At 44.0% G+C, this 21,285-nt stretch overlaps 1 protein-coding gene across 4 annotated transcripts in view; it reads right to left on the bottom strand.

Annotated features, from left to right (window-relative positions):
- The window catches only part of ZNF423 (zinc finger protein 423), a 234,453-nt gene extending 213,411 nt beyond the window's left edge, over window positions 1–21,042 (bottom strand). For all 4 annotated transcript variants that reach the window (XR_008970512.1, XM_057396537.1, XM_057396534.1 and 1 more), the window contains exon 1: window positions 20,924–21,042. Coding sequence is in view for 3 of the 4 variants with exons in the window: in XM_057396537.1 (XP_057252520.1) it covers window positions 20,924–20,963 (40 nt within the window). In the remaining variant the exon portion in view is untranslated. The remainder of the gene's footprint in view (window positions 1–20,923) is intronic.
- Between the last annotated feature and the right edge of the window lie 243 nt (window positions 21,043–21,285).

Here is a 21,285-nt window from a genome sequence, read left to right as displayed (position 1 = left end):
GAATGGCCATGGATGAGCAAGGTTGTCTTTGCTTTACACCCAGCAGCCACGCACTATGGGCACAGCTTGGACTAAGAACCTCTCCCTGTCTCTGGGGCAGAGCTTGGCATGAGGGAGGGCATGTTTTGTAGGTTACGCAGCATTTGCCAAGATACCAGAACTCCCATTTGTTCCCTCTCCGCCACCTTGGCCTCTCTCACCACACAGGACTGGGCAGATGAGGCTGCTGGGTGGATCTTTCCCCTGCAGTGTACGAAGATAACAACGCATTGTGTGCCACTATGTACCAACACTGCCCACCTGGGCAGCCACCCTGCCAGCCTCACCACCCTTACAGGCGGGCAGGGCAGCAAACTGCTGCCTTCCTCCCCACCGGTCACTCTTGGAGTCTCTCCAGGCCAGGGAAGCTGGGGGCAGCAGATGGCTGCCAAAACATCACCCTGCTCCCGGGTGGAACAGGCAGGAAGTTTGCTGCCTTCCCTTAGGCGATGCTCGGGGCTCGCACTGTGGCTCCATGTTGAACCCCCAGCATAGGCAGCGGCAGAGCTGCCCAGGACAGGCATTTGCCAGACCCTCTGGGAACAACACGAAGCCAAATAGATGTAAATCAAAACTGGCAGCACCCAAAGGTGCCTACTGGGGCTGGACAGCCCAGGCAGCCGCAAGCTCCCTATGAGTCACAGGCACTGTGAATGGCAGAATGCATGTCAGGCAGCCGCAGATATCAAATTAGCAGTCTTGAACAATATGCAATTTGAGAAATAATTAACTGCACTGTGAAACACTGATAATTTAAACTATTAAAAATGTAATCTTGCATATTAAAACAAATTTACTAAAATCAAATCAATAACTCACTGTCCTCTGTATTTCCTCCAGACAACTAATTTAATTAAATCTTTTTATTCACTTGGATATAGATTTTAGATTTGCATTTTACCATCAGAAAATAGCTTGTGCAATACTACAAGAGTTCCACAAAGCAAATACATTTTTACATGGATTGGATTTTATTCCCTTGGCTGAAATTCTGATCACTGAGCAGCAAGAACTCTGCTGTAGCACACAGGATGTCACTCAGGATGTGACAGTTTCCTCTTGTTTTAAACGTGTTGTGTTTTTTTTTTAAAGTCCTTCTCAAATTAGAAACAGAATATTGCTTTTGACCATCAGCAGCAGCAGAGATTGCAAGCATACTGGGCTCAATCCAGTTACGTATAAGTTTTGTTTCTAACTTTGATGGAAAGTAAATGGGAATTAAAATCAGTGCAGCACAATCAGTTCCTTGAATCCCAGTCACTAAGGTGTTACACCTGTGACTGCATTTGTGCTGCTCCTCTTGAAACCCCTCTGCGCTGACACAACACCCTGGGCCTGCCTGCATGTCCCACTCACTGGGCACTGCCGTCTCCCTAGGGACACCGAGGGCTGGACACTGCACCATGCCATGCTCTGACCCCATGGCCATGCTGGGACAAGGGCCCAGCACTGTAGGAACAGCCAGGAGCCACTCATCCCTACAGGGCTGGTTTCTTCCCACAGGCAGGCACACGTGACCGAAGGAGAAAATAACCTGCCTCTGCCTTCAGAGGGTATGAGCTGCACTCACTTCATTGTTACTGACTTCTTCTGCAATACTCAAGTAAGTAAGTGCAAATGAAAGAATCTAGTGGCACAGAGGTTCAGATTCAGTCCCCATACTGAATTTTGGGGAGAGTGCTTGAAAAATTGAGCTTAGACTGCTTTTTTCAGATCTTTCTGATGCCATTTTCAGATCTTTCTGATGCCATTTTCAGGCGGATCTTTCAAGTCAGCCTCATCTTCTCAACCTGTGCAGTCTTGATAACTGAACTTGAGAGGGTCATATTGCTTCATCCCATATTGCTTCAAAACTCACTTACCCTTGACTCTCTTATGTTTGTCTTGGTAGAACTTTGCTTGAATAACCCATTTGTTGGGCTAACATAACATTTTGCTTGGCTAGTGAGCTCTCTCTGGGTAAATGCACATTTCCCCATTTCATTTTTTGATCGTTTTCTTCTGCAGGCATTTAATTGGCCTCACAAAAATGTTTGCAGAAGTTTAAATAAGGCATAGTTAGAGCTTTCAAAAGTACATATAATTACCACACCTACAATTTCTAAAGGAAAAATAAGGCTACACAAGAACTGATCCTCAAGAGCCTGGTGGGAGATTTGCAAAGTTTTGGTTAAACACCAGAAGCTGCACATTTGGAGCTTATGGCAGATAAAGAGACTTTCACAGAATTCGGCAACATAACATTCTCATATTGGTATCATCACATCACTAATCAAATCCACTGCTGCAGTGACTGAAGCTGTGCAGAGTTTGGACAGTCCCTCTCTGATTATAAATGTAGACTTTATCCAGGGCTTTAAGAACAGTTAGTTCATCCATATGTCCCATCCCTCTTGGAAACTGTAATGGGAAGCTCAGGACTAGCACTGTCACACCACAGGCACTGAACTCGGGAAGTTTTGCAGAAGTTATGTCAGTGGAAAAGTCTGATAGATGGGTGCAAATCAAAGCCTCAAAATTAACATCACAGAAATCAGTTGTGTACCCTGAAAGCGCGGTGAGAAATCTCACCTGCCTAATGAGAGGCAGGGGCAGAAACAGGCTCACAACAGCAAAACCAATCTGTGCACAGAAAGGGGTGAAGGGACATGGAGAACAGCACAGAGGGAGTGCCAGGTTGACAATCTTCTCTCAAAAGAAGGGCAAGTCTTTCTTGGAAGCTGGAGTAAGCAGGCAAGGGTTGAGGCAGGAGGCAGACTGTGTGTTAGCTGGGGCAGAAAGTATTGCATGGAGAAAAAAAATGAAAAGGAAAAGGAAAGGAGGACTTGGCTGGACAAAATCTAATCCTACTACTATTAGGGATTACAAGACCTCGGGGTCAGCAGCAAGTTGAGATCAGCCCTACTGCAACTACCTGTGCCATGCTGAGAGCTCAAATCAGAGCAAACAGCACGCACCACTTCATCGCTCCTGCCCCTTCCCCACTGAGCCCAGAGCGAGATGCACTGAGGAACTCGGGAACCAGCTGGGGGGACAGTTCACAGGGAGATCTCCATCCCCAAGGGAGCTTTGCCTACCCTCCATAAATGCTCTGTGGCTTAGAAAGCCATTGGAGCCTGCACCTGTCAGCAATCCCCATGAACAGACCAGACCCCATAGGAACAGGCAGATCTTTTGTCTACGTATCCAGAGCCCGAGGAGGAGCGAGGGTGGCAGGCGAGCCAGCAACCGCCAGCAGACATCTCAACAGCCCTCCTGCAGCAGCAGCAGCTCTGAGGTGCGACCCAGGGAGGGGAAGGCAGACAGACAGACCCGAGGGACTTTGCTGTATTATTCAGACCTTGGGCTGGTGTGCTCCAGGGGGCTGCCGCTCAGGTACGTGGAGCAATTTAGGTGGAGGCTGGCAGGCATATCGCATACGGACTGAGACTGCAGCGCACCACCGGGGCTGGAAAGGGTCATACTGGTGCAGCTCTTCTCTTTGCAGCACTGTTCAAGCCCAGAGCGACAGGCAGCACAGGAGGCCACTGCAGTCCCCTCACCCGTTCAGGTGTCTGTCTGTGCACGGCTGCTGGAGGCTCCTCCAACCCCATCGTGGACACCTCTGGCAGATGGCTGCCCCTCAGCCTCACCCCACCTCACAGAAATACATAAATTTAAACAAGGCTGGGAAGGAAAAGAAGAAGGGGAGGAAAAAAAACAACTGGGGCTCATTTCAGAATGGTGCAAATAGGAGGCTCTGCTGGCTGCAGCAGTAACCAGCTGATGCAATTATGCTGGCGGCCGCCAGTAGACCATCTGCCCGGCTCCCGGGTTGCTGTTGTTGCAGTCTCAGCGGGGCTCGCTCCCTCAAGAGCGGAGCCCTGTGGCCGGGAGGGAGCCATCTGCCCAGCCGCGGGCTGTTCGTACCACACGCCGTGGGGGCTGCCGGGAGCCAGCCTGCTGCCCCACGGCCTCCGGGGCATGGCCACGTGTGGTGATCACGGCCCGGGATCAGTGGCCAGCACAGGCAGCTGAGCTGTATTTTCCACAGGGTATTCACTCGCTCTCCCTTCCCTCTGCGCAAACAGGTTCTGTTTCTGGAGCATCTTTGTGCCTGCATGTGTTTAGGGCCATCCCCTGTACTCTACGGAGGTATGGGGACACTGAGGAACCGGTGACATCCACACCATTCCATTAGGCTGCCCCAAGGCAATGACTGCCACCTCAACTTCCATTTTGGTGTGTCTGTTATTAAAACACAAGTAGAAAATGACACCCCAGGGGGAAGGGACAAGCACTGACAAGGAAACCTGACAAGCACACAGGTCTGATGCCTTTCACTCCCACTGCAGGTAAGCTACCTCTACTAAAGCACAGTAGATAGATTTGATCTCTCTGAAGTTTCCCCAGTCACACTGTGTCTTCAGCAGGGTGGCAAGCACCCTCCACTAGACAGGGGTTGTGCTGGGCATTGCCTCAAGCTGGGTTTCAGTAACAAGTTGCTCTCACTGAGCAGGTTTCTACAGACTTGGCAGGCTCGGACTGAAAGAGCAATAGAAGTGGTGGAATTCTTTTGTCCATTCTAACCATATCAATACATGCACACACTGCTGCCTCAGGCTCTGTGTCTGGCCATTCATCTGCCATTGGAGTGCCCAAGTGAACTGGTTTTTATTCTCAATTTCAACTTCCAGTCTATAAAATTTAACACTTTTCCATGCCCAAATTAATTGCTATCAAGAAAGGACAAAGCAGGAAGGGCTGCAAGGCTGTCCCATCCTGTCCCACTGCCTCCCCACCACCACAATGTCCCTGGGCACTGAGCACAGAAGAAAACCTGTCGATGGCCAGTTTTCAAGACTGGAAGCTTTGGGAGGGATGCAACCTGTGGGACAAAGTGCTTCCCACCCATTGCTCCTCCCGGCCAATGCCAGCCCTGTTCGTGTCCTGCACCTCCCCACAGCCTGGTGCTCTCTGAAACTAAAGAATCCAAGCTGCGTTGACAAGGCCAATGAACCCATTATAAAATGGTAACCTAATACATAGGTTTAAGCTATCAGACCACACTTAAATTTCAGCTTTGATTTAGAAAACCTCTGGAAATATGGGCATCCACACAGCTGAACTATTAATCACCTCAAATGAATAAAGGGAGCTCTGAGCGCAACCAAGACTGGCCCAACCTGCCAGTGTGTCCCCACTACCATGGGCTGCAGGACTCCCCTCCATAGGCTGTTCAGTGGCTCTCCAACCAATTCCAGGGGTTTCCCCTTCTTTCACTTTGCCATTGCTTGTAGGTTTGAGACCACAGCTATCAGTGACCACCACCCCCTGCCACAGCTAGGGGATACCAGCTCAGGCTGAACAACCACACACGCACACATAGGTAAAGCTGGCTGCATAAGTCCCCATTTCTGCTGGCAACTAGGCAGTGGTAAGGTAACCAACACTCAAATCCAGTGATAAATCTAAGTCATGTTATGCTCTCTAATAAACATCACCTTCAGGCTCTCCCATGCCTTACATTTTTCAAGGTCTCTTTCAGTTTCCTCCATACTTCTTCCCAAAACACAGCCAACAGCAGCAACACACAGAGAATGCTGGAAGTAGAGCTGTTGCACCATGGGGAGCCCAGCATGGGGCCAGGCAGGGACCAGAGCACTGGAGAGTAGCATAACAAATGTAAAACTACAAGAAGGGTGAAATGCTCCTCACCGTACTCAGAGAAGGCTATGTTTACTGCTTCCCTAGCTTATGACAATGCAAGTCTAGAAGTACCCAGGCAAAATAACTCCAATTTCATCAGCCATGGTATTATTGTTGTGCCTCAACAATAATACCGTATGTATACCATATATAGCACAGTATGTATACCATATGTATACCATATATATGTGTGTGTATATATATATGTATATACCATATATATATGTACACCATATATAAGGCAGAGGCACAGGGAGTTGCTCTCAAATTTCAGGATGCAAACAGTTAACATTGCCCACTGGAAGTCCTTCTGATGATAAAGATTCAAGGGATACAGAGGGTTAAAATAACTTAAACTGAAATCTTGTTCTCCTGCAGTGATACAGGCTGCTGTCAAAAGAGTGTAAAGGAGATAAGGGATTGATGAATATATCTTTACCAGGAAAAACAATAGTTCTGATACAGCAGAAAAACTTGTAGTTCTCCTTCTGTATAGGAAGGAAATTCTTCTAAGGCTTTGTTGGCACTGTCCCCATGCTCCCTTCACTCAGCGGTTTTTGTCCTTGGGCCCACGCAGGCAGACAGGCGCGGCAGGAGCACCCAACAAAAGGCATCGTCACCAGCTCCTGCTCGTCCCTTGGTGCCCAGGCTGGCCAAGTTGCCTCCACAGCACCCACAGAGAGCAGGGGCTGAGGCCAGAGCAGCAATTCAATTTTATTGCACAGATTGGAATAAGAAGCTATTTTAAGATTTTTATATGTCTTCAAATAATGTTCTCATTGGTGTAGTTACCAAGCATAGACTAAGAGCTCTGTAATCTCTAAACACAATACTTACTTTTTCCAGAAGGGTGGAAGTGGGGAGAGCAGAATGTAAAAACCAAAACAAATGGGTATATTTCTTGTGGGATCTGCACTACAGATGAAATGCAAAGCAAGTCGCCCTCTCCCTAGAGGGTTTTTTTTCAAGAGAGAGAATAATAATAATGTAGCAATAATAAGCACTTATATAGCGCTTTACGTTTTCAAAGCACTGTGTAAACATCAATTAATGGGACACAGTAGAATAAGTCATGTCTAAAGCGAGTTTACGTGCTCCATTGTGTTTTTGTACAAAGTGGATGGGACTGCTTTCAAAATCAAATTCTTCCACATATTGATATTTGTGCAAATGAATTTTCTGTAAAGAAGCACAACAAAAATATTTTTGTATTAGTTATACTCTACAACATGCATATTTCCAAATTCTGGCTCAAAATAAATTGTTTAGACAAAGACACAAAATGCATTTTATTTCACAAGGATAGGTGTGCTAACTTAACTCCTTAGGGTGATATATCAATACGTGTAGAGGCACATGCCAGTATTTTCCAAGAGAAAATCACACACAGAATAAGTATTTAATAAAAGGAAGCTTTCAAAATAAAAACTAAGAAATACAGAGAGCTGTTACTGTTGCTGCTTTGGAGACAGAAGAGCAAGGCAACCAACACCTTCTCAGTAAGAGATTGCTTGGCAAGGACAAAAGTCCCAACACTGCAGCCATAAAGCAAGCATCACTTTCTAGTTTTCCTTGTTAATTCTATTCCATAAAACAACTTCTGGAATAGGGAAGATGAAACCACCACAAAGCAAACCCAAATATTATGACCTGAACTGTAATATCGGTGTTCCATTTCACTTTTACCTATCCAGAATCTCTCAGCATTTAATAAATTCACAAGGGACAAATGTTACACCCTCCTTGCATGCAACCAAGATGGAAAATACTGACAGAGAGAAGGAAATATAAAATTAAGTGATTCATGTGCATTCACAGGGAGCTGTGGCAGAAGCAGAAGAGAAGGCAGGAGGGAAGACATCTGACCCTGAGCCTCTTCTAACAGCCTGAGTATTCAACTATGTTGCAAACTTTTCATTCTTTATTATCAATAACCTGCTTTACAGCAAACCTGGGTGTGAGCCACAGCCCAGCATGCTACAGCCATGTAAGCACAGAATTAAAAGGCTGCACAAGACTGAAGTGATTGAGGAGTAGTTTTTTTCCCCTGATATTCTCAAGCTAGGATTCAAAACACAAGTCAGAAATGGCATGCTGAATAGACCTACCTTTAGGCATGCGCTTAACTGTAAGTATATGAGTAATCCCAAAGGTTTCAGTTTTGGGGATTTTAATAGTTGTATGGTTTTCATAACTACAGGAAAAACCCTTTCCAACAAACTGCCAGTGTGACTCCCTGTTGTACTACACCACAATTACTGGAACATATTTGGTATTTCTCAAGAGGTTCAGATAATGAAGAATCCTCCAAATTTTCTATTAGCCCAAACTTAGGAATTCTGCATCTGGGAGTTAACAGCAGAACAGAAAATGTATGTTAAGAATTGCAAAAGAGACAGAAAGAGACACAAAATATTTATAAGATTTAAAGCTTTTTTTTTTATTATTATTTTAAAGTAAAGTTGTTCGAGAGCCCAGACTGCAGCCCAACCAATGCTACTGCACAAGCTATTTAAAGCTCTTTTTTTTATTCCTTTATGAGACATTTCCTCATATTTTCACACCACAATGTTTTCCCCAAATCAGAACAAGATTAATAATAACTAGGAAAGCACACAAGAAAACCCACACACACACATTTTATTCTTTGATGTACCATTGGTTTAACACCGAATCACAGCTGCTACTAAAAAACCCACATCAGTAGTTAACACAATTAAACTTTCTGTTTAAGAGCAAGGAAAGGTACAAAGTTGACATTGCTTTAGGTGTTTTCTTTGTTGTTTTATTTTTTCTTGGCAAACATTTACGTCCTATGACTAAAAATAAGCAGATGGGGGTGGGGGGAGAGATAGTCCTTCCCAGCAGGGAAAGCCATCAAAATTTGCCAGATCAGAAATAAAATGCAAACAAGCACAAGCCATTGCCACACTAGAGGCCAGGCCAGCCACCAGCTGGGAGGGCCCAAGGACGCCAGGTGCTTTGGGCAGCAGAGGCTTTGTCCTTCACAAAGTTGTCAGTACCTTATGACTCCAGAAACACAGGCCAGCCTACGCATGAGGTTACGGGACACAGCAGTACTTGGGTCAACCATAGTCAAACTTCAGGCATTAGAAACCAGCCTGCGTACAGTAGCAAAAAGAGGTGGGATTTACCATCATCTCTCCTGTCATCCAAGCATGGGAGACAGATCAGCACCTGCCAAAGGACTAGCTAGCATTTAAGTGCCAGGATTAGCAGGAGCACCCACTTGGTGACACATGGTGACACAGCCTATGGTGCAAGCTAGGAGCAGAAAAACAAATCTTCCTTTTTCTTGAGGTACATAATCCAACTTCTTAATGACACTATTTCCACTAATTTAGAACAGAGAAGAAAATTGTTCCCCAGCAATGCTGCCCCATACAAGGCTACTGCCAGCAACTTCTACCAGCACTGGAGCAGTGAAAGACACTGGCACAGCATGAATGAACAAACTCTCTCTGCTTTGCATTGATTTTGAAGCATGGCTGCCAGCTCGGGGGGGATCCCTATCTAGAGAGTGATGAGAAGCAGCACCCAGTGGGACACCACAGAGCATTCCACAGCTCACATCTCCACCAGGACACAATTGTCACAAGAGCAGGAGAGCACAGCAAGCAGTTATGCATCTTGAGTCTATTCTTCATCACTTTCAGTGAACTTCTTCAGGCTGCACTTGGGTGGTTCTGCATCCTTCACAACAGATTCGAGGATTTGCTTCAACGACAGCCATTTGTCTACCTGGCCAAGGCAACAATAACAGCAGCAGCTGGTCTCCTGAGCAGAGGGCCCGGGGAACAGCCAGTTTCCCTCATGGTCCCACAGTTGGGCTAGTTTTAATACAACCCACCATCACTGAGTAAAAATCAGAGCTCTTGATTTCTAGCTCAAGGTAAGCTTCCATTAGGTGGTTTGAGGTTTGCTAGGAGACAAGCTATATTTGTCAGCTGGGATACCTGCTGTCCCCCATGCTCAGAACAAATACACACAGTGGAAGACGCCTTAGGACATGTGGCCAGACAAGACACTATTCTCCACAAAAACAAAATCTGTAGAACCAACTCTGCATTTTTTAAGAGTTAAATTAAAGGCGGTTTTCCAACTGCACCCTGAATGACTGCACAAAGAAAACAATTTTGCTCCCTTTTTCCTCAGCACTGCCAGACAGCTTGCAGCAGTCCCTGCTCTGGGGGCGTCCAGGACCTCCCAAGCCTCTGGAGACAACAGTTTCTCTACCTGCCTTTTTGTCTGCTCAAGTTTTGTGCTGCATTACCTTTGCTCATGCCAATCAGACGGCAGCAGGTTTTAAGCCACCAGCCTGATGTCTTCAGCTTTGCCATTGACAGCTACAACACAGAATATTTCTTGGATGGCCATGTCTGGGGATACAAAAACCTCATTTACAACTTGGCATCTCAAGGAGAACAGGGTGGTTCAGCAGCAGGTGACAAATTAAAAGCTCATTTTTCTATGCATCTTCTTTGGAGCCACATTTTGAATACAGAGCCACTGGCAAGGAGGAAAAATCATAGCAGAGAGAGCTCTTCATGAAAATGTGCATTTGGTCTTTGGGTGAATTCCTGCTGTGTGTCAGAGCACCCAGCAAACCCTGCTCATGGGAGACCCGCCTGCACACCACCAGCAGCCCCATCACTGAAGAAGCATCTTTCTGCCAGAAGCAGGGGGTTTGTCCCCCCATGTCTCTGAAGCACCCAGGGACACTCAGTTGTGCAGCCTGGCAGCTCTGCAGGCAGGGCTCTGCATGCAGGGCCAGGCAGCTCCTGCCTGCGGCTCCGCGAGTGCACTGGGTGCAGTGGAAGCCAGTCACACCACAGAGCTGCCAAGCACCTCCCAGGAGTGGCTTTTGGTTTGTTTTTTTCTACAGACCCTCACCTCTAAATTTGGATTCATTACTGAATTTACTTATATCAAGAAGAATAAAAACAGAAGCTCTCTGTTGAGGGTTTATCTAAGACCAAAAATAGTAATCAAAATAAACCAAATGGGAGCTTTAAAACAAATCTCACTTATCTGTTATCAAGCAGGAAAGAAATTAGGAAAGAAAACACCCTTCAAATGAGGGGAATCACATTAGTAGACTCATACACGAGCATTAGGGGAGACTCAGTATGAGATGCAAAGGCAAGCACTCAGTTTCATTTTTAAATGGCTAATAATATATTGTACCATACTCCTAAAGGATGTTCAGAATTATACTGAAAGTACTTCTTTTTCTGTAAAAAAAAAAATCATCTCAAGGTAGCAACTCTCTTACCCAGAGCTGCCTACAACATTCCCTACAAAGTATCACTGCCAGAAACACATCATTTCTGCCACAGAAATCCAGCATAAACATAAATAAGGTGCAATTCACACACAACCTTCCTTTTCTATCTCTCTATCCCAGTGTTTTCAACACTCTGCCACATCCCACATGCCCTCTGGGGGAACAGTCTGGTCAGTAAAAGCAAAGAAAACATGAAGGGCAAGGCATGCCATTTTCCTAGAAATAAAGGAGGCCACAAGCAAACTTCCCAACTGAAATGCATCCACAGAATTCAGCAATAAATAATATGCAAGCTTGGCATTACTATATAATCCAGTTTATCCTTACTCATGTGAGTAATCTAATGAAGCACGAGGCATTTGAGTAAGAGCTTGAATAACTGAATTAAAGCAAAGCTGCATTAATTTACCTGTTGAGCAAAATAGCCATAAGGCTTCTGCTTTTTTCAAAACAGGAGGCAGGTTTGTGAATCAGAAAAACTTCCTTGCATTTTGCAACCATGTCAGTTGGTCTAACAAAAGATACTACCTGTTTCTTAGACCTCTTTCACGTGCATGTGAACTCACATCACAGATGACATGTATTTGCGTGCATTCACATACGAAGCATTCAAAGTCTACTTTTTCCAGTTACCACTGTGACCTCCAAAACCCTCAATAATCAGGAGTCCTCACAAGTGAAGTTCAGACTCTGTCATGATCATGTGCAGATTCTGTCATGACTAGAAAATACTTGATACTCCCAGAACTAATGACTGCAATCACAGTCCTCCTCAAGTTTAATTATACTGAACAGAAAACAACTATAAACTACAACAAATAAACTCCTTCAGACAGGAAAGCATTGTCACTGTTGTCAAGCACTGGAACAGGCTGCCCAGGGAAGTGGTGGTCACCATTGTTGGAGGTACTTGAAAGATGTGTAGATGTGGCACCTGGGTACATCGTTTATTGGTGGACTTGAAAGTGTTGGGTTAATGGTTGAACTCAGTGATCTTAGAGGGCTTTTCCAGCCTAAACAATTCTAGGATTCTGTAAGAGCAGAAAAGCTACCTTATTTAGGTGTTTTACACTTCTAATGTTTTCTTTTCTGCTTATGCTTAATCATACCCTTTTCCATGGAACTGGAGTCACTTTTCAGATCTGCTCCTTCTACTCAGTCTTCTTAAACTCAAAATTAAAAATAATATGGATGCAGCTCCAGGTAAGTAAACCTCTGTGCCAAAACCTTCCATCTAATTATCACGCACCCTCCATACTCAAATGCCAGCAACAGACTTCCCAGTTTTCCTATTTTATTTACATATTTCTCTGTTTAGCGTTTGTGCTTCTCAACGTATTAAGCTCATCCTTCTACCATGTGTTTTCTCTACCTCCTTTTAGTTTTCTAATTTTTGGGACAGGAGAGTGACAGAATGCAGAATCACAGTCACTTTTGCTGACATGAATCTGTACCTGCCCACATTAACAGATGTTAAACACCATCCAGGCCTCTTGGGTTTCCTGCAGCGCCACTGGGGAACTCCTACAGCAACACTGCATCCTCTGTGCTTTGAACCTTCTCACTGCTCTTCCTAGAAACCCCTCCAGCAGCAATCTCACAGAAGAAGAAGGAGATGTCTTCTGCAGCTTTGGATGCCAAGTGACTATTTCTATCAAATGTCTTTGCTTCTCTTGTTCTTTCAATTGCAGCACAAGAAATGAGAATAAAGTTCTATCATCACTAAAATCAATAAGAAGCACTACCACCAAAACAAGACACAAATTTCACTCAATGCCTGATATAAGCTTATGGCTACCCACAGTCCTCCAACATCAACAAGCATCTCAATTAACACCATTAGTTCTCCAGCACATTCCAGGGAGCTTGGACTTACGCTGCTGGCTTACATTTAAACATCCAATCCAACTCCAGCTAGTGTCAAGACAGAAAATCGCACTCACCCCAGAAACTGCAAAAGCGAGTCCCAGATGCTCACCCAGGGAAGCCCTTCATCTCCGCACCACTCTAAACACCTTCTTTTCAAAGAGCATAGCAAGTGTGTCTCTGTCAACATTATCTTCATCATCACTCAGCCCACTGCTATGTGAAGTGCGTTCTAGAAGTCATCACCAGGTGAAGGCTTGGCTAACCTGCCTCAATGGTAACCCAGAAAAACCTCTTCTCAGCCATGTGAGGACCACCAAGAAATGAGCAGAGCTGCTAATTTAAGTACCAGTACTGTTAGAGACTGTCTGGAGCTTCACTCCCATCTCTAAAATACCTGTAGGCAAATGTTAAACTCTGTAACAGCTTTTGCAAGTCTGCTCAATTGAGTGGTTAAACTTGTACAGTCAGCAGACGACCAAGAGAGGCATGTATTTTAATGGTGGATGTGGAAACAAAGGAATTTTGATTAGCCTTGAGACTGGAGAGGGTAAAAATACTGGTTTAAGATTTTCCCAGGATATGCATATTAAGGACTTGTCTTTTTGCCCTCTGTGTAATTTTTTTTTAATATTTGGAAAGCAGAATTAGGCCATATTTGACCAAACCTCCAGAGCCTAACAAGAGCCATTAGAGACTGGAGCATAGCGACTTGTTAACTCTTGTACTTTACTCGTAACAGGATTTCACCAGTGTTCTACAGAGCAGTGTGTTCTCTGTAGTGCTATCAGAGGCTTAAACAGACTGTTTCTCTACAAGCAGGGACCTTTCCCTGTGCTTTGCTTTAAAACCCAAATGCATTGTTTACTTTCTCTAATACGAACTGGAAATAACTTCTGTGTAAAGGAACTCCAACTGCTACACTACTGAAGCAGCCTTCGTTATCAGTCCCAGACTCAAGGAGAACACAACCGCGGGTGATGCTACAAAGAGTGCCAAGATCAACCCCACTAGAAATTGCCCAGGAGAACATGCAGGTAGGGTGGGTTTAAATGAGACCACAACTGAGATTATTTTAACTCCATCATACCCAAGTGAGCCCTTCAGGTCTTCTGAGTGTCCTTTATCCAGCAAAGGAAACACTCCTCTGCCACAAAGGCTGCCTTACATTTGTACTTGCCACTCTCTGGTAGCAATAAGTCCTTTACTGTTTGTTCAGCTCTTGAAAGTCCTGTAAAGCGTTCACGATTCACCTGTCACACTGCACAAACTGAGCCCTTTGAAATGAAAATCTAAAAGTAAATGTGTTAGTCAACGGTGTCTGCTGCTGCAACAAGCGTGGCCGACATCAGCACGAGCCTTCAGGCAGGTAATTCGCTTCAACACGAGACTGGTGAACAACAGTATGTTTTATTTAATTAGGATGAACAGAAGAGATAAACCTCACAGCAGGGCAGGTAATGACAACATTTCAAAAATAATTCATGCCCAGGTAACAAAAGGGCAAATTTCAATTACATAAAAAGCTAAAAAGTTGACTTAATGCATCCAAGGGGGAAAAGAAAAAAAATTAATAATTGTACTGCATATGATTAACAAGTGGCATTTACAAGCTCTGCAAATTGGTCCTTCTGTTGCCTAATCTGTGGCTAGAAAGGAAAAGGTTCTCTTTCTAAGCAAACGCAAACAATATAATGAAGCTACTTATCGCTAGATTCAGATGGGTATTGCAGTGCTATCTGAAATAAGTCATAGGGTGGAAAGCTAATGCCATACGCCAATTGTCTGTACTGCAGTGAGATTTGTGAGCCTGTTCCAAACGGCATCACCCAGTTTCCAACCCCATCGGGTCCCTTTGTTTGCATTTTAGAAAACAAACCATTGCAAGAGGTCGAATCTCAAGCCTTCTGTAGCTGGAAATGTCACAGGAGACCATTTAGTCTCTGCACATCCTTCTACTCCCTAGAATAAAGCGACTCCAATAAACCACTATAATTCACTGCTGCACATACATATACATCTAGGAGTTGTCAAGAAGATGTACTGCTTAAAACTCACATCACCTTATTTGTCTAAGAGACCAAGGAACTAGCTTCTCTGCATTTACTAATGGACATCAGAAAAGAAAATGCACAAGAATCTGTTTCTGGGCTCTAAATGTACATTGAATAGATGCATGAGCTACGTGAGAGCTCAGAGCTGGTCCTCACTTGGCTCCAGCTCCCAGCCTCACCCTTAGAGCCCACATCCACCAACACATGCACCAGAACGAGACCCTCCATTGTATATGTTGGTCAAGATTTAGCAGGAGTCTGTAATAGGTTTTATATTTTAAGTATTTCATTACTCCAAAGCATTTACTAAGATAGAAGGGAACATAATAGCCATCCTTTTTTTCAGAGGCATTTAAGGAAAATACTGATAGAGCCATGAGGGGTTGATGTAGGCATTTTTCTAAGACAGTTCAATTATTGTGGGTAATTAATAATCTTTTGTTTAACAAAATATTACAATACATAAAGAAATTTATTATCTTTCAGAGATTACAGGCTAACACATGAGACCGAGATTGTTTCTTTGTTAAAGAAACAAACGTTGTTTACATTTTTCAAATTTCACAAACTGCAATTGGGAGCGAAGATATAAATTAACTAGTTCAGTAAAAATAACTGAGTAAACAGTCCAGAGTGCATTTATCAAAATAGAAGTAAATGTTAATTCTACAGTAGGAGAAAGTATCATCATTCACAGAGCTAGCAGGTGAGGAAGGTTTATTAATACATTTCCTGTAAGAACCGATCATTGAGTGCCACCCCAAGCACTTGGCTTAGTTCATTTAACCAGGCTGAAGCCACTTACCCAGATTTAACCTATAAGTTAATTTGGCATCAAACAGTAGATAAACCAAGCCAAAGCCTCATCTATGATAAAGCCGTTTGTATTTAAACAAGCTTAAAGCATCTACAAAACATCATTTTTATATCCAATTCAGAGGATGGCATGAACATCTGCTTTCACTTCAAGACATTAATTTTCAATTATTGAAGAAAAACAAAATAAATCCTGACAAATTACTGGTAACTGTAGAATCTTTTGTTACTCTATTAGTTTATAATAGTAATTTAGAAATCCTACAATTAACATCCTAACAAGAGCGCTCTGATTATTTTTTTGCACATGTCATCTGAAGCAATTTAGCAGTGAATGATGGGCTTTAACTTGCACTGATTGTACACAAATATTTCAGATGAATAAAAATAGGCGGCCTTCTCCAAGAGCCACTACTGTTACATGGCAGTTGTTTTTCATTGATGGCTTTAGACATAGCATCACCAAAAAAAACATGAGATTTCTATTTTCTCCCTATTCGTATTTAAGCCTTTTGCGTTACCTTTCCCACTCTTTTCAATTTTGTGCCACATTTATTCATTTTATTCGCCAAGACCGATGGGAACAGGCCACAATTAAAAGGTGTTTGCACACAGGCAGGAGTTTCAATCAGTAAAACCAGTTAAATACCACCCAGATCCCATCCAGAAAGGCATACCGGGGGAGGGAAAGGAAGGAAAATGGGACTTGTGGAGTTCAAGGGAGAACACTGCTAGACTTGTAGCAAAATACACAGCAAAAATTAAAAACTGCGGGCTAATCCCTGAAGGTAGTGCTCAGAATACTGCACGGATTCAAATGCTCTCAGGGCACCAGCCCCACAATGAAACACCAACATCTCCAATTATTCCTAATCCCCCAAAAGCTACACTTGATAAAGAACAATCAAGACCGTAATCTTATTTGATATGAGTTTTATCAATTTTAGCTGCTGCTTTCACTGTATCAATAAGATTCCACTGCAACTTGAATGAACTGTAAAATTAAAGGATAATAGCACAAGTCTCTTGTATTTGGCAATTATGATTATACTTGTCAAAATTTAATTTGTAGAATGTACTGCTCCAGTACCTGCAGGTTCTTCTCTATCAACTGGGAAAAAAAAGGAAAATTATATCTTTAAGACAAGTATGAAAGACATTGTTACTTCCACAGTCAACTCTGTAACTGAGCTCCGACATTGTATAATTGACTTTGCAAGCAGAACAACAGCAATATAACAAAGAAAATGTCAGTGTTTTCACAGCGCTAATCTATAGCACTAGGAGGGCCTCCTGCTGTCAGCCAGAGCTGACAATACAATAGCTTTCAAAGGGATATTACCATCACGCTTTTATTCTTGACATCAATCAAGACAAAGAGAATGCTTTTCACAAGACATTCAAAATCAAACCTTTGTATGAGCAGATAGGTAAAACAGCATTCCTTTAAAGAAGATCATTCATAGCAATCAACTAATTGGAACTCAGCAAATGGTTGAAGTATTTTTATTTACTTTGCAGATAACAAAGTAGCAACCAACCCCCCTTTTCTCTTCTTGACTGACACAAATGAGGCAGGTAGGGTGTGAATCAAAAGTTTCTATCAGCATTTTTTGCCAACTGAAAGCAGAAAAATATGACAGCGATTCTGCAACTTCAAGTAGGATAACAAATCTAGGCTTAATTAGTGCATTCTTTTGCAAAACAGTCTGATTACCAGCTAGCACGTTTATGCACAAAATACCCTTGCAAGCTGACAGCAATTTGCAGAACTGTCAAATTCAGCAACCAAAGGGTACCTGATGCTTAAAACCTTGTGCCAACACCAGCTCAGTCCCCACAAACTGCAGTGGAGTAATTCCTCAATTACAATTACATGGAGCTGGAAACCTACCAGTTACTGTTACCAGCACCTCAGCAATTCACTTTCCAGAACAGCTTCCAAAGGCCCCAAGTTATAGCATGAGAAGTCCCACTTTAATCAACAGGGGAGAAGAACGTCTGCCCTTTTCAGCCACCACAGCCAACGGCGTGCTCCCCAAAGCTGGCAGCACACAGCAAACTTTTAAGGATGTTGGTATTGACATCACTCCCCATCACTTGCAGTGCGGAGACAATGTGTTTTATGTCCACAACCATGTTATGGTACTGGGGTTCAGGACCACATTGTTTTAATGCACAGAGTAAGGTACAACTCTTCCTTACAGACAACTGGAAAAACCCTCTGCAGGTGCGGTTACTGGCAGCAGGGCAAGAGCAGGGTCTGGGCCGAGGAAAATTACTTTCACAGGCTTCAACTGTGATGTGGAGTAAAGCTTCAGAGCAGGCCAGTGTTTTACTCCATCACCGCTACCACCACACTGTCAGTGAAGCATGTATTTTGTAAGCCAACAAAGACTCAACCCCTCCTACTTTCACCCTATCCTCGTTGATCTGAAACAACCTTCCTTCAAGCCAAGTAGAACTTTGTCCCCAGTCACCAGCCACAGGGTTAGTATTTTCAAGTTTGAACAAACTAATGGTCAAAACAAATCAGAGTATTGTATTGCAAATCATAAATCCCACATCAGGGGAAAGTCCACGGCTACTGCTGGAGTTACAGCTGCAGGAATTCCTGCAAGTTTCTGCCAGGCCTGAAAATACAGCACGGGGCCACATGCCCTGCAGCCCTGCTGACATATGCGTTGTCAACGTTTGGTACTTCTGCCAAAGTCGGTCACTTCTTTAAAGTCAGCATTGCTCCCCGTTAATGTGCAGGCAACTTGCCTTTTGCATGCAGAATAACCCCTTTCATCACAGGCACACACACTGACTGTGAATGAAAAAGGATGCCCAAATCTCAGTAGTGGTTAATAAATAGCAAAGCTGCTATACAAAGTGAAATAAATACACGAAAAGAGAAAAAACAGTAAATTATTTTAAGTCTTAAATGCTACATGTATATCCACATAATTTTTGCTTGTTTTCTTCTCAGTTGAATTGGGAAACCTGTGACCTCAGAGTGCCTTTATTTATTACATCTCAATTATTTCCATGGAAACGTGTACTGTGGCAATCTACTGTGTTGCCAGCTCCCTAGACCACAAAATGTATATGACAGACTTTTTAAAAGCAGATGATATGGATAAATATAAAGAAAGGCAGAAATTGTTTATCCTGCATACACAGATGAGTTGCCTCCTATTATCCAAAATTTCATCCAGATTCAGCTCATTCCACAGACTCCTTGTTTAGTCAGCTCATGTTAAGACCTGTAATTTACAGCCAGTTTATGCTGAAGCTGAAAACACATTTTTCTGTGCCTAGAGACTACCAAAATATTTAGAATTTTTTAACAGCTGGGCTTCCCCCAGCTCACTGTGCAAAGACCTTCTAGATATTTCTACATTACAGGGATAATGCTTCTTAGCTATGACTTGCCAGTAAGTTACCTGCTCCGATTCTTAAACATGTTCCTGTAAATAGCGCTCGGTTCTGTATCAGAATTAGGATAAGAATTTCATTATGAAGTATCAACTACTTGCAAGGGATATTGCTGCCTGAAAAGTAATGAGGTAGAAAACAACTGCCTGATAAACGGTAAATACCTAATGTTATTATGGCACAAGATGTCAATGATTACTAACTGCGCTTCTAGATCAAACACGGTTTTCACTGGCATAGAACTATTTCCTGAATGTTAAATGTGACACTTTAGCACAGAAAAATATTTTAAACTCCAGAGGCCTGGCCACTAAACATGATCCCCTCACCCGATGGAAGTCATGACCCAAGGCCTGCTCCGCTGCTCTCAGACTGCGGCTCTTTTCATTTTAAACAATGTATTTCAGAGCATCCCCTAGAAATAGCTCCAGTTCTGCCCTTTCTTCTGCCCACAGACTGTAACATTCATCTACTAGTTACTGAAGTAGCTCCTTTGGCAGAGATTGTCCAGGATTGCGGAGGGTCACACCGCCATGCTGCAAACCTGCCCCATAGCACAATGCTGAACCGTACCGTTAGATGAAGGGTTTCGTATAAAGATGAAGGACTGACTTTACAAAAACTTCAAAAACATTTGAAGCACGTATGATTTACATTGCAATCATCTGCCAGACAGCGGATATTTCACAAATAATCTAAAATAGCCGTGGATGGGGTTTCAATTTGTCCTTTAGCTGGTCCATTAACCGCTCGCTAATTTTGTCCACCCGCAAGTTATTTAATTACGAACACTTCGGACTTTTTTTTCATCTTTTGGGCATCCGAAGTGATGATCCTTTTGTGCTTCCACAACAAAGCCCCCGGACCACTGAGTTTGTGACTTCTGCTTTGTGCAGAGGACAATAAAACCTTACCCAACACCAGCTAACCTCCTCATGGCTGGGAGCGAAAGGCTTCCAAAATCACGCCTTCCATTTCGCACCCAGTCACTTTAAAGTTAAAAAGCTGGCAAGGCATGCAGTACGGCGTGGGGCTGGTCCCGGCCCTCCTTTTACGTTTCACCAGCAGTTGTTTTCTTATGGAGGTAAACAGAAGGATTTAAACATCCCTTCGCTGTGGATGATGAAGAACATGTGAAGTTTCATGTTTAATCTTTATTCATGCAGCTTTTCCTAAATCTGGCTATCATTTCTTCAAGCCAAAGCAAGTTTTCAACCCCGATCTATCAAATTGGTTTTAATTCTCCCCTTCTTTCACCACCCTTACGCACATTGGACAGCAGGAGGAAACAGATGGCTCTCCTATTCCCAATCATAAAGAAACATTAATTCCAAGCTAACCGGCTAAAACACGGGTAGGCTCCGTTTCCCCCTTCCCCAGCCCGCTGATGCGCCTGCCTCACCGAGCATCATCGCCAAACTTTCCTCCCTCCCCGCCTCAACGATGCTACCGGCTTCTTCCAGCAATTATCGCGACACGTGTCGCCAGCGAGTCTCGGCCGGCACCGCGGTACCCACACTGGCACCCCCCCCGAACCGGGCGGTACAGGCAGCGCTCCCCACGCGGGGCATCCTGCATTCACGGGGGCAGCTCCGCCACCACCGGCCCGTACTGGGGGGCGATTTGCAATCCCCGCCAAGCCGGGACCCGGCCCTGATTGGCCGCGACGAGGCGGCGGAGGCGGCGGCGGCGGCGGCTGCTGCCCGTGGGCCGGCGGAGGATGTCTTACCTTTCACCGAGCGGGGCTTGGCTTGCTTCCTCCTGGACATGTCCGGGCGCCGGAGCTCGTCCTCCTTCTTCTCGTCTTCCTCCTGTCCCTGCCTTCCCTTCCTTTCCCTGCGTTTTCTCTGTTTCCCTCTTCCCACCCCCCCACCTCCAAACTTTGCGAGGCGAAGCGGCAGCAGCGGGATCAATTATTTGATTTTTTTTCTCACTTCTTTTGCCTGTTGCAATGCGGCAAGTTCAACTACTCTTTCTATATCCCCTTGGACACCTTCCCCCCAACGGGGAAAAAGGAAAAAAAAAAAAAAAAGGAAGAGAAAAAATATATAAAATCACAGGCGCAACAGTTACAATTTTTTTTTCCTTTGT

The sequence above is a fragment of the Pezoporus wallicus genome, unplaced genomic scaffold (genome assembly GCF_028554395.1).
Source record: "Pezoporus wallicus isolate ANWC-B61680 ecotype Strahan unplaced genomic scaffold, APGP_CSIRO_Pwel_v1 contig_3324, whole genome shotgun sequence".
In the NCBI taxonomy this organism is placed as follows: Eukaryota; Metazoa; Chordata; class Aves; order Psittaciformes; family Psittacidae; genus Pezoporus; species Pezoporus wallicus.
The sequence above is the reverse complement of the archived record's forward strand: the minus strand, read 5'-3'. Positions and strand labels throughout refer to the sequence as shown.